We start from the raw sequence: 11831 nt of genomic DNA on the forward strand, positions 1-11831 counted from the left end.
AACGTCTTGATGGTTGGTAATGTTATACATGAGTCCTTTATGTAATTCCTGTTTAGTCCTATCCATCATCCTTTATCCATCATCCACACTGGTTAGTCAGGGCAGTGGGTTGATCCTCCATCATATCTGGTTAGGCAGGAGGTGGCCGGCCCAGGATGGATCTCTGGAAAGGCTCGTCTCTCCTCAGGGAGAGAAAACAGGGAAAATTAGCTCTGTATAAGGACGTATACAGGACAGATGAGATTATAAACATTTCTGGAGTGTGGCAGCCTTTTCTTGCTTACAAGAAAAGGCTCTTCCCCCTGCTGTTACCTTATTAATTGTTGGAAGTAATAAAAGGCAAAAGTATCTGACAGTAATAAGTTACAGTAGTCTAATCTGGAGCTAATAAAAGTGTGCACCAATATTTCTGCATCATGCTGTGATAATGAATTTCTTAACTTGGCAATGTTGCAGAGATGTAGAAAAGCTATCCTAGTAGTATTATCTATGTATTAATCAAATGATAGGTCAGAGTCAAGTATGACTCCTAGATTTTTGGCTACTGTGTCAGGTGTAATGGGGTAGTCTGCGAGATTAAGCATTAGAGCTGGAATTTTCTGTCTTGCAGGAGAACTTCTGTTTTGTCCTCATTAAGTTGGAGGAAGTTTAGAGACACCCAGCATTTAACATCTCTTAGACAGGCCTCAATTTTTTTTACTGAGTTTAAGTCTGCTTTGTGGATCATGGAAATGGCTCCCCCTGCTGGACATATGCTCAAGAAGCTTCTCTGTTAGACAAAGCGGCAGACATTGGGTGGATTTAGTTTAACTTTACTGTAAATCTTTTACCTGTTTCTGAGGTTTTCTGGTTTGCCTAATGAATGATCTGTTCTAACTGAATTAACCACGTCTGTGATGGTTAATTCTGTGAAAAAGCTCAATCTTCTTCCTGTCTGTTTGCCACGGTGGCGTACACGGTGGCGGTGGCGTACACGGTGTGCAGGTGTAAGCACATGGTGATCCACAGAGGAAATTAGAGAAACCAGAGAATGTGCTACAGAGTACAAAGTCACATCAGCACATCTGCTAACTATCAAAACATCGCAGAAAAAAACCCTACTTTGGTCAGTAAATAAGATTCCACGTGACTCTTAATCTTGATTCCAAGCGTATGGTGGAGTCATGTTTACTTACACATAGATATATGTTATATGAAAATACATAAAACACATGCACACTCACTCGCACATACAAGGTCTGTATTGCTGACCACATTCAGAATTATAGAGGGTCTCCACCAAACAGCCTCAGAGTGATCACTTCAGAGAAAGATCGGCAGTAACAATTCAGACAATTAAGGCTCCTCTAAGAGCTACACAGTAGGCAGCTGTTTTAGAGACTTGTGTCTGTGTCAAACCTGCTGTCCAAGGCTACGAAGCTGTGTGGAAATAAAGGACCTTTGTCCATTGTATTAATGGGATATACTTAACAGTCAAAAATGCTAATATGACCCTGGAAACAGTGAATGAAAACTAGCTTTATTTAATTTGCATAACAGTGTTTGCCTCTAAATTCATGCAGATTTGCTTGAATTTCATGCAGACTGCTTGTGTACATGTGTTCCTTTTTAGTTTCTTTAATTTTGCTTTAGTGAATCCCAGGCTCAGAGCAGCCCAAGAGGCCTAGCCCCTCCCCTTTAGAACACCCCTCAGATTTACATATGCGGGAGGCGGGGTTGTAGCTATGGGTTGGGATGATCTCATTATATCTATAGTTTTGAGGCATAGAAAAAAAACACATTTCATTTGGAATTTGTTTTACATAACGAAAGAATGAAGCGGGTGAGAGAGGTATGTGAACCCATCATGCCTCTGTGCAATAACACCGTGTTCCCTGTTCTTAGTACACCGTGGCCTGTCTTCAGGACAATCGGAAGTTTACTGCATGTTGGCTCGCCTCTGTTGATATATATATATATATATATTGTAGGTGTTTGTCATTCCACAAGGCTCGGAACGCCAGTGTGGCCCTGGGGGAACCTCTAACCCAGCTAGGCAGTGTAACAGAATCCCTGCCCACTGTAAGCGTTTCATGCCTGTGCGTATGACTGACATGTTATATTGTTTTCGTCTCACCAAAGGTGCTGAAAAGGTTGACAGTGAAGTTAATTAATGTCTGATATTATCTTTGTTGACTGCATGCTTACATTTATGTATACTTGATTGTTGTTGTGAACCTACCATCTCTTTTATGCTCAAGACATGCAGAATGTTATGCAACGGAGAGTTCTTGTTATGCTCAGAATATACTTTAAGCTAAGCTATCAAACTTATAGCATATAGGAAGGACTTTTAATCTCTGTGTTAGGAGTATGTGATGTAATGCAAAATACTCTGCACCCACCCTAACCTTATAATAATCATATAATAAATACTACATATACTTCTACTACTAATAATAATAATAATAATAATATTTTGTATAAAAGTTACAGTTTTACAGTGATCTCTTTTTAAATATTTTTTGTATTGAGTTACAAAGTGCTTTATATTTAAAAAGTACAAAATCTAAGATACAATAATAGTAAGATAAAAACAAAAGAGCATAAAAGAGGATAAAATAAATGACCAAAACAGAACAATAGGTATTTTGCAGTAAAATATAAAAGCCCAAGAATCCACACTGAATCCAACTAGAAATAACTGATTCTTGTTCTGAATGCAGGCGTGCTAGCTGAGTTTGGTTTGAGGCAGAAGACGTCAAAGGCCCGTGCTGTGTAAGGCACAGACGAAGCAGAGCAGCGTTGCTTTTGTGCACGCCTGCAGGGCGTTGAGCAGGAACACGATGTCATTACAGCGGTGACACACCCTGGAGAGCCTAGACGCTGTGGCCCAGATGCAGATCAGGTCTTCGCCTGGTCGCAGGGATCGGCATGCAGACACAGAATGCTTCGTGTTCTTCAAGGTGCTGCAGTCAGTAGACAGAATAGGGAATGAACATTTGCACCTCCTGCATGATTGATACTGAAGTTACGAAAGCACATGTGGAATGTGTAAGTCCATGGGCAGTGGTGGTGATATAATGTAAGCCCACATGAAAGTCACACATGTGGAAGGCAGAGTCAGTCACCTGGCATGTCTTGGTCTAGTGCTCAGTATGCAAACTCGTGGTGTCTCTGATAACATTTTTTGATAGGAAGATAACAGACTAAAAAGAAGATGCATATTCTTTACACACACTTTACACATATAAATGATACTTTTGTGATACCAGGCTGTTAGCATATGTAACATTTTGGGTTATTTGTTAAATACATGATGTAAGATGTTCATGTAAAAATGCAATGCGAAATTTGTTTAGCACTTCAGACTTAAGCTTGCAAAGTGATGACTGTGGCAGAACCATGTGTTCAAAAATCAAATTAGGAAAAAAGTTCAGCACATTGCAGGAGGCTTAGCATCGAATCATGACTGCACTTTTTGACAGTTGTGAAACTTCTCCTGGCAGTAAATATATAAGTAAAATGGAACAACTATGTCTAAATGCACTACTTAGGTAACTGAAAACACTTTGGTGAGGGACTTATCAGATCTGAGTCATGCACTGTCCTCGTGATCAAATCTCGTGGAATGTTTATGACATCACAAATATGTCAGATACGTTATCCTCCATAGGTCGCCTGTTATCACAAAACCCAAAACCCATGCTTGCTAAGAGACCTCGGGTGCCTTACACAACGGCTAGACTGCAGTTCAGACTGTTTAACAGCAGAGATGAACGGCGAAGGGAAGAACCGTTTCTTCGTAGTCCTTCGGGGCCAGAGCAGACAGAAGGGAGCACGGGGCTGCGTTGGACGTGTGGAGGCAGAGGCACAGAATGGAGATCTGATCGCTCTGATTTACACGGGAGGCAGCTGTAAGCGTGCGGCTGTGGTGAAGAGGGAAGACGTGTATCCGCTCACCCGGCACCAAGCTCAGCTACTGCTGTTCGTGTCTCCTCCCAGCCGACGCCTGGACCTGCTGGGCAACACCACACTCTTCAGGGCCATCTGTGACCTTACGCAGGACGATCTGGTAGTGGTCCGGTCCAAAAAGGGCTTCCAGCTCTGCGTGATAAAGAACCTGGTGCAGATTGGTCAGAAGGCCAGCCCAGAGGACCTGCAGATGCTGGGCTTTGAGTTAGCACTGGTAAGAATTGTAAATCGATGGCATTAATATCAGTGCACATATGGCACCAGCTACAGAGGAATCCCAAATAAAAAATATTAATAGTAAATTAATACCATACCAGTAAATGAATATTTATGTTTACCTACAGTCTGATATTTTTGGTATTTTTACTATTATATTTAATGGTAAGGATTTACTTACTTTAGATAGTAAGGTAAAAGCATTTTTCATTTTTCATTTAAATGTATTTTGCAGTAAATGTAAATCTATACTAAATATATATATATCCCACACAGACGTTGTACCGGCAGTGCATGTTAAATAAAGCTTGTCTCATTTAGCAGCTTAGCAGCTGTCCTAATCACTTGATTGCCCTTAACTTTACTTCCAGAACACAGAGCTGACGGTGCTGAAGAAGTCTGTTGCGCTGCCCTGGTTCAGCGCTGCAGACATTGTGCAAGTGCCTCCTGCTCTCATTCCAAAATTAAGGCACCACACCACAGGTCAGTTTTCACATTTTTTACACATGTATATTTATTTTTAATATTGTCATATTGCGTTGGTAAGGACAGGAAGGTAGGCCTACACCTGGCATGGAGAGATTACACATATACGTACATGTTGCATACGATGTTGGTCTCCTGCAGAGTGCAGTTGTAGGGAGGTTTGAGACTGAACAGAGGGACAGGGGAAGGTTGTGAGCGTCTCCTGGATCCACACGCACCTGCTCTGGCGGACCACAAACAGGTTTCAAAAAGATCAGCCAGTGGCTGGGAGCAAGCGCAGGTCGAAGTCGTTTCTGCGGATTTGGATGTGACGATGATATCAGCAAGAGTCTCGAAGACCTGCGGTAGAATGTCCTGCGGGGCTGAGAGGCGGGCTGGGGAGTGGCGGAGCAGTGCTGAAGGGTCTGAGCAATCATATGAGGAGGAAGAGTGACGGATACTAACTCAGAACTAGAGAAACCAGCTTAGTAATATTTGAATTTCTCAGAAAGATGTGCAGCACTGCCCTGTGAGCATTTCAGAGCCTGTGCCATACCTCATGTGGAGATAGACATGTTCATCCATAGGCCTGCAGCTAAGTGATGTAATTATTTGACATCTAGGCTGTTTTTATTTCCTGCAGGTTTAACCAGAAAAACCGTTTCTCGCATGAATTCCATGCCCAATTTTAGTTGGAAAATACGGACTAAAATATCCACCCAGGAGACCTTCCCCAGCAAGGCCCTTAACTGTCATCCTCTGGAGGTTGGGTCAATGGTGGAGACAGTGTCTGGGAATAGGATCGTATATGGTGTCATCAGGTGGATTGGGGTTCTTAAAGGAAAGAGACACAAGTGGGCGGGGCTTGAGCTGGTAAGTTGTTACAGAAAGTTTGTTTCTAACCTTTCTTACTGATTTTCCCTTTCTATCGCACATAGTTAAATTATCACTGAAACCAGTTGTGGACATACTCGAGTATGTTGTTTTTGTACACCCACCCAGGAAGATGAGATGACTACAGTTTCGGACGGGATGTTTGGTACTAAGCGCTACTTTACGTGTGAGGGGAACAGGGCCCTGTTTGTGCCACTGGAGCAGTGCAGGCCAGACAGCAGGTTCCTGCTCACATTACCTCCAGATGAGCTGCTCACACCACCACAGACCCCTCCCCGTAAGCATCTCCACGACACTGCAGCTCACCAAGCTTCCAGCTCTGCGCCTCCATTCAAGATGTAATTAACTGTTGTTTTTCTTCCTCACCCCCAGTCACATTGCTGGAGGACATGGATGCGTATGTACCTCCTGTTGCCGAGTCAGAGGCCTTGTCTTTACTGGTGGGGAGGATGAGGGGGATCCAGGGGCATTTCAACTCCTGCTACCTGGACGCCACCCTCTTCAGGTCAGCACCTGGTGGCTTCGGCCTATTAAACGGGCCACGTTTTTCAGCTGCTTGCTGATTGGTGTAGCAGGTTCACTACCAGTGATCTCACATTTTATTTTTCTGTTTTTGTCTTTAGTCTTTTTAGTTCATCCATGACACTGGACAGTGTTTTTCACAGATCGGCAGATGAGGACGTAGAGTCAGACGTCTCACGCACTTTAAGAAGAGACATTGTGAACCCTTTACGGAGGTGCGTGAACTCACGTACCTCACACGTTTCTGCTTTCTGTAACAGAGAAACACGTCTTTAGTTGCTTCACTGTGTGACTATACGGTAAACATGTCACCATGTCTGCCCACAGATGCGGCTTTGTGTCAGCTAAGAGTGTGACGAACCTACGTAAAAAGCTGGGTTGCGGCTCATTCGTGACAGAAGAGAAAGGTACAGACAGAGCTTCTCCACAGTCTGGAATATCTCGATATAGCGTGTGACTGTGTGGAACTAGAGATATGCGCTCAAAGTAATACTTCCTATAGCCCCCATCTACTCAATTTGATGCTGATCTTCTATTATGTATAGCTTTCATGAGACATTTATTATAAACTGACAAAGAATGATGGCAGACCGTTCTGTTGAGAGATTTGTAGTCATGTCCCTGCATTTCAGCTCTGGCCTCTTGACAGCGTTAATTAATGTATCAGTTTAAATGTGTCTTTCCCACAGATCCAGAAGAGTTCATCACTGTTCTCTTTAAGGAGGTTCTTCATAGGGATTCCTTACTAAAAATCAGGTTTGTTCAGATATGATCTTTTCTCAGGGCTTCCTGGATATCTGCCATCTCTCCACCCTGCTAATCTGTTACATAATTACACGTTTAGTTGTGTGACACTTCTTTAAATTGTTCTGATTAACAATATAGCAAGGAAGTGCGTCAGGGTGCAGCTCTTGACAGCTCTTAAAGCTATGAAAGTGTGTCAATGGCCAAATGCGTTTGTTTGTAAACCCAAACCATTCAACCAATTAAAGGTAACCTAAAAATTCACTATTCAAATGTGCATTACATAAATGTAATAAAAAACAACTGTCTGCTCTCCTAGGTCTAATACAGAGCTATATCAGGAGGCCTATACCCACCAGATAATTGTTGAGAAGAGTCAAGTGAACCCTGCTCCAACAGTGCAAGAGCTTCTGTTAATGTCTTTCATGACTAGTGGCCTGAGGTTTGAAGAGGTACTTTGTTTAGTCATCATCACAATCAATGATAATTACGGCTATCAAATGTCCCACATACAGGCTAAATATGTTTTACTGAGTTGATCTTTCTCTCCCTCTCTCTCTCTCTCACTCTAGATTCCATCCTGCCTTATACTTCAAATGCCACGGTTTGGGAAGAAATTTAAGATGTTTCCTTATATCATTCCCTCCACAGAGCTAGACATCACTGACCTCTTGCGTAGCTGTGAGTCTGAGTTTAAGAACCTCCAATGAACAAACTGTGGGCAGGTTTATTCCCAGTGTTCTCACTACAAAACACAACCCTAAACTAAGCTGTCTTCCCCTGTAGCCCCATCAGAGTGCTTCCTCTGTGGTCAATCTGCTGCCTGTGAATGCATCCAGTGCACAGTGGACCACAAACTCCAACCAGGCACCAGAAAACTGTACTGCTCTACATGCAGTGCCCAGGTAGTGTTTTACTTTATTTCAACTGCTATTACATTTTCCCATAGATAAATTGCTGACATTTTAGAACAGGTTTAATTAATTTCTGTGTTAATCTCTAAATTTTTCAAATCGCATGCATGTAAATTATGGGCGTCCAGTTCTTGTGGTGATTGAATGGAGTCAAGCATAATCTGGTGATGTCCTTGTGATAACATACCTACTGAACCTGTTTATTACATAAAGAGTTGAATCAAGTGTGTTTCTACATGGAAACTGTAAAATATAAAAAGTGCTTCTCAGATGCTTTGCTGCTAGAATTGTGTCTTTCGAGATTGAGAAGCTACAATCTTTAATACTCTTCTTGATGCACGTGGAACGCTGAAGTGCTACATGATACTTGTGACATAGATCACGTGACTTTTACCCTGGCCCCAAACTCACAGCTGTGCCTATTTTTGTTCCAGGTGCACGCTCACCCCTCCAGACAGACACACAGTCCCATCTCCATCTCAGGACTGGAGCTGCTCCCAGCTGATGAGCCTGTTAAGAAGCACCGGATGCAGCTGTTTGCAGTGCTCTGCATTAAGACCAGCCATTATGTGTCTTTTGTGAAATATGGCCCTAGTCCTAAATCCTGGCTCTTTTTTGACAGCATGGCTGACCGATGTGGTAAGTCAGGAGGATTCACCAAAATACCACATGTAAACAGTTTAATAGAGCAGTGTGTCCCAGTCTCCAGAATGTTCATCAGGAACATTCTCTCTCTAACTTAGCTCCTAGTGCATCTTTACCAGGTGTTTCTTGATTGCTGGATCAGATGTGTTGGGAGGTGGGATATAGAGGAAATGTGGATCTGCTGGCCCCCAAGCACTGTGTTGAGAAACAATGTGTTTCCAGTGTTAGACATTAGTTCAGCTTGTGAGTTATTTTGTGAGCCCGGGTCCATGCACTCTTAACGTCTTTCCATTAATTGCATATGTATGTAGATATCCAGTATTCCCACGGGATTAAAACATGCTGATCCTACATATTGTGTCTAGGTGATGACAGCAATGGATACAACGTTCCTGTGGTCAGAGCATGTCCGGAAATAGGAGACTTCCTGTCGCAGCCGGAGGACAAACTGGCCCAAGCAGACATGAGCCAGACCAGTGAGCTTGTGTGCAGACTGCTGTGTGACTCCTACATGTATCTGTACCAGAGCACGGCCACAAGCAGACAGGACTGACCCCGCACCCTCCTCTCATGCTGACTTGAAAGCACATCGTTCTCATCAGGTCTCCATGTCCTCGTGGTCTCCATGTTGTCGTGGCGACAGAAATGCCTGCTGAAACAGATTTTTTTTTAACTTTGAATGTTTCACTTCTTCTTTTCTGAATTCTGACCATTTTTGAACATTAGTGCTCTGTTGTGGTTTTTTGTTCATGTGATCTATGCTAATGTATCGCAGTGAAGAATGTTATTTCATACAGATTTATAGATGGTTTTATAGCTCTTGTAATTTAACATCAATTATTGTTTTGTACAGATATAAATTTTTTGCAGTCTGACTTGGTGTTATTGTATAAAATGTATGCTCACACAAATTGAGTGTTAGCCTCATTACAGCCATTATAAAGGAAGCCAACAGTATAACAACTTGTGCTTCTTATTGTTTTAGATATATAGCGGAAGTATCTCAAGCAAATCAGAAAAAGAAATTAGATGCTCTTTTATTACTGGCCAGTGAACAATCACTGATCCACAGAGGCATTCGTTGGTTGCTGGAAAATCAAACAGGAATTTAATAAATTGTTAAACTATGTCTCTAGTTGGTTGTGATGGCTCTCAGCAGAAACTGCTCCAACCCAGCCCAGAGTATAACTCTCAAATACACCCCTGTAGCATTTACTGCAGTGAAAAAAATGTGAAATGCAATACACAAATTATATTACTTTGCACTGACGTGAAGAAAATGTGCCAAGCTGAAAAACAAAACCTTAATTAGGCTGCCAGTCTCTGCATGATTTCTTCACTAAAATCAATTAGCAGGACTTGCTTTTCCAAGAAATAAATGCTAATTCCTTTCAGAAGTGAATGCAATCCGCCTTGAAAAGCATTCACAGCACTCCATTTCTCTGTGCAGTGCTTTTAATGTGTCTGAACTAAATTTTAAGTAGGCCTGCATCTTTCTTTCATATGACCTCAAAGCCTCCATTTGCATTACAAATTTGTGTTTATCATACCACTCTAAAATGTAATCTCTGCACAGTCAAAGTAATGGTATTTGTGTCTTATGTCAAATTTACATTCCTCCCTAACCACAACTCCTCCTTGATTATTTCAATCTTCTCCACTGTATTAGGCCCTGCACACAGGAATCCCAGACTCGACGTTCCTCAACAAAAAAGGGGGTACATTTGCGGAGAAAGCTCTGGAATTAGATACCACTGCAATGTTCACTCTGTGTATCCAGAAACATGGCTATTTGTGCTTGAATTTAAAGTTAATCATTTACATGTTACAGAACTAACATTTAACATCTCTGAGAATGGATTGTTTCGTGTTTTAAAGTACCTGTTTTAGTGTCGTTGTCACTTAGCAATTCAACAAATAAACTAAGTTGGAATTATATGACATAGGCCATGCTTACCTGTATACCATGCAGAGATGAGACCTGTACCTAGTCAGTGAAAAAAATCCATCTCTGATGTACAAAATGCAGGAGTGTCAGCTCGAGCATATGCATACTTACGTCATATCAAAAACATTTTTGGGATGGTGACCTTTCTGATGTACGGTTATCACAATGCAACTATGATAACCACTAAGTGTGCTATTAGTATACTTCTTTTAAACTAAAAATAGGCAAGTATGCTTTTCGTTTACTCTTTATGCACTTATCAGTGATGTACTTAACACAATTATACTTATGTGTACTTGACTTATACTGACAAGTATACAGAATAGTTTAAGTATATGTGGCCTTTACTTGTATTTAAACCTTTGATCAATATATACTTAAGAAAAGTATAATTAAGTATTCTTGCCTTATACAGAAATATACTTGACTTGTAGTTTGGGGTGGAATAGCTTAGAGTAAATAGTACATGGGCGGAAGTGAATCAGATCTTTATGTACACAGAGTTATTAACCAGTACAGAAATAGATAAACAATTGGCTAATTCTATTGACAATAGTTTTCCAAGGTTTGAGAGGATTTTAACAAGCTTGATTCATATTATAATACATAACATTATACACATGCACACACATATATAAAACATATTTTTGTAAGCTCAGGGCAAAAACCTGCTTGTGGGCAGCCAGGGAGTGTCACGTTGAGGACCCCGGCCCCTCCCTTTTGGGCGTGTGTTAACGTTGTCCACGTGCTTTGTCTGCGTCAGTGGATCTCCGTGGTTATGGTTATGTCATGTGATAATTGTCTCACCTGTGACTCGTCTCGTAATCACGTGGGACTAATGTGGTTTGTCTATTTAATGTGCGTTCGCGCAGTGTCCTGTGCTCGTCGTTGTCTACACTTTACACGTTCTTGTGACAGTTGTATGTTCTTCGTGCGCTTTGTGCGCTATATCTGTGCATTAAAAGTAAAAGTGACGTCAGTCCAGGAGGAATCGTGTCTCTTCCTTCCCTGCTCCGCCGCGCGTCACAGGGAGTGATTTCAGAAAGGCTGCATGATAAAGTTTCTAATACCAAACATTTCTAAAGACTTTGTGTTTCTGTCTTGGCCTAAACTGGTGTTAATTTGAATTATGTTCTTAATTTGGCATCCAGTGTTATTTGTTATATTTATTTGTTACATTTTGATATATAAAGAAATATGTTCTTAATCATGAGTATGTCTTGTTTATTTTTATGTATGTAATCCACTGGTAAGTCTACTTAAAGTACAGTTAAAGGTATATTTAAAGTGTAAAAAATTGAAACTAAATTGAAATTATTGTATACATAAAACATAAGTAGTAAACTATAATTATTATGTTAAGTTCAAAAGTAAGCTTATTTGTATACTGTTAGTTTACTAGTTATATACTTATATCCCACTTTTAAGTGTATGAAAGTACACTTTTAAGAATACTCTTAGTAAACTAGCAGTATACAAATAAGCTTACTTTTAGTATATTAACAGTACAAAATAAAACCTAAATGTAA

The 11831-nt window shown here is 41.0% G+C and overlaps 1 protein-coding gene across 1 annotated transcript; it reads left to right on the top strand.

Annotated features, from left to right (window-relative positions):
* The first annotated feature begins 2846 nt into the window (after window positions 1–2846).
* Window positions 2847–9483, top strand: cyld2 (cylindromatosis (turban tumor syndrome) 2). Its single transcript, XM_076994310.1, has 13 exons — window positions 2847–4168; window positions 4542–4653; window positions 5279–5508; window positions 5638–5806; window positions 5902–6034; window positions 6153–6266; window positions 6379–6458; window positions 6741–6807; window positions 7115–7247; window positions 7368–7476; window positions 7582–7700; window positions 8144–8348; window positions 8720–9483. Exons 1-13 carry the CDS (start codon window positions 3755–3757, stop codon window positions 8905–8907), a joined length of 2073 nt encoding a protein of 690 aa, XP_076850425.1. The 5' UTR covers window positions 2847–3754; the 3' UTR covers window positions 8908–9483.
* Window positions 9484–11831: the final 2348 nt, after the last annotated feature.

Source organism: Brachyhypopomus gauderio, unplaced genomic scaffold, assembly GCF_052324685.1.
Source record: "Brachyhypopomus gauderio isolate BG-103 unplaced genomic scaffold, BGAUD_0.2 sc138, whole genome shotgun sequence".
Lineage (NCBI taxonomy): Eukaryota > Metazoa > Chordata > Actinopteri > Gymnotiformes > Hypopomidae > Brachyhypopomus > Brachyhypopomus gauderio.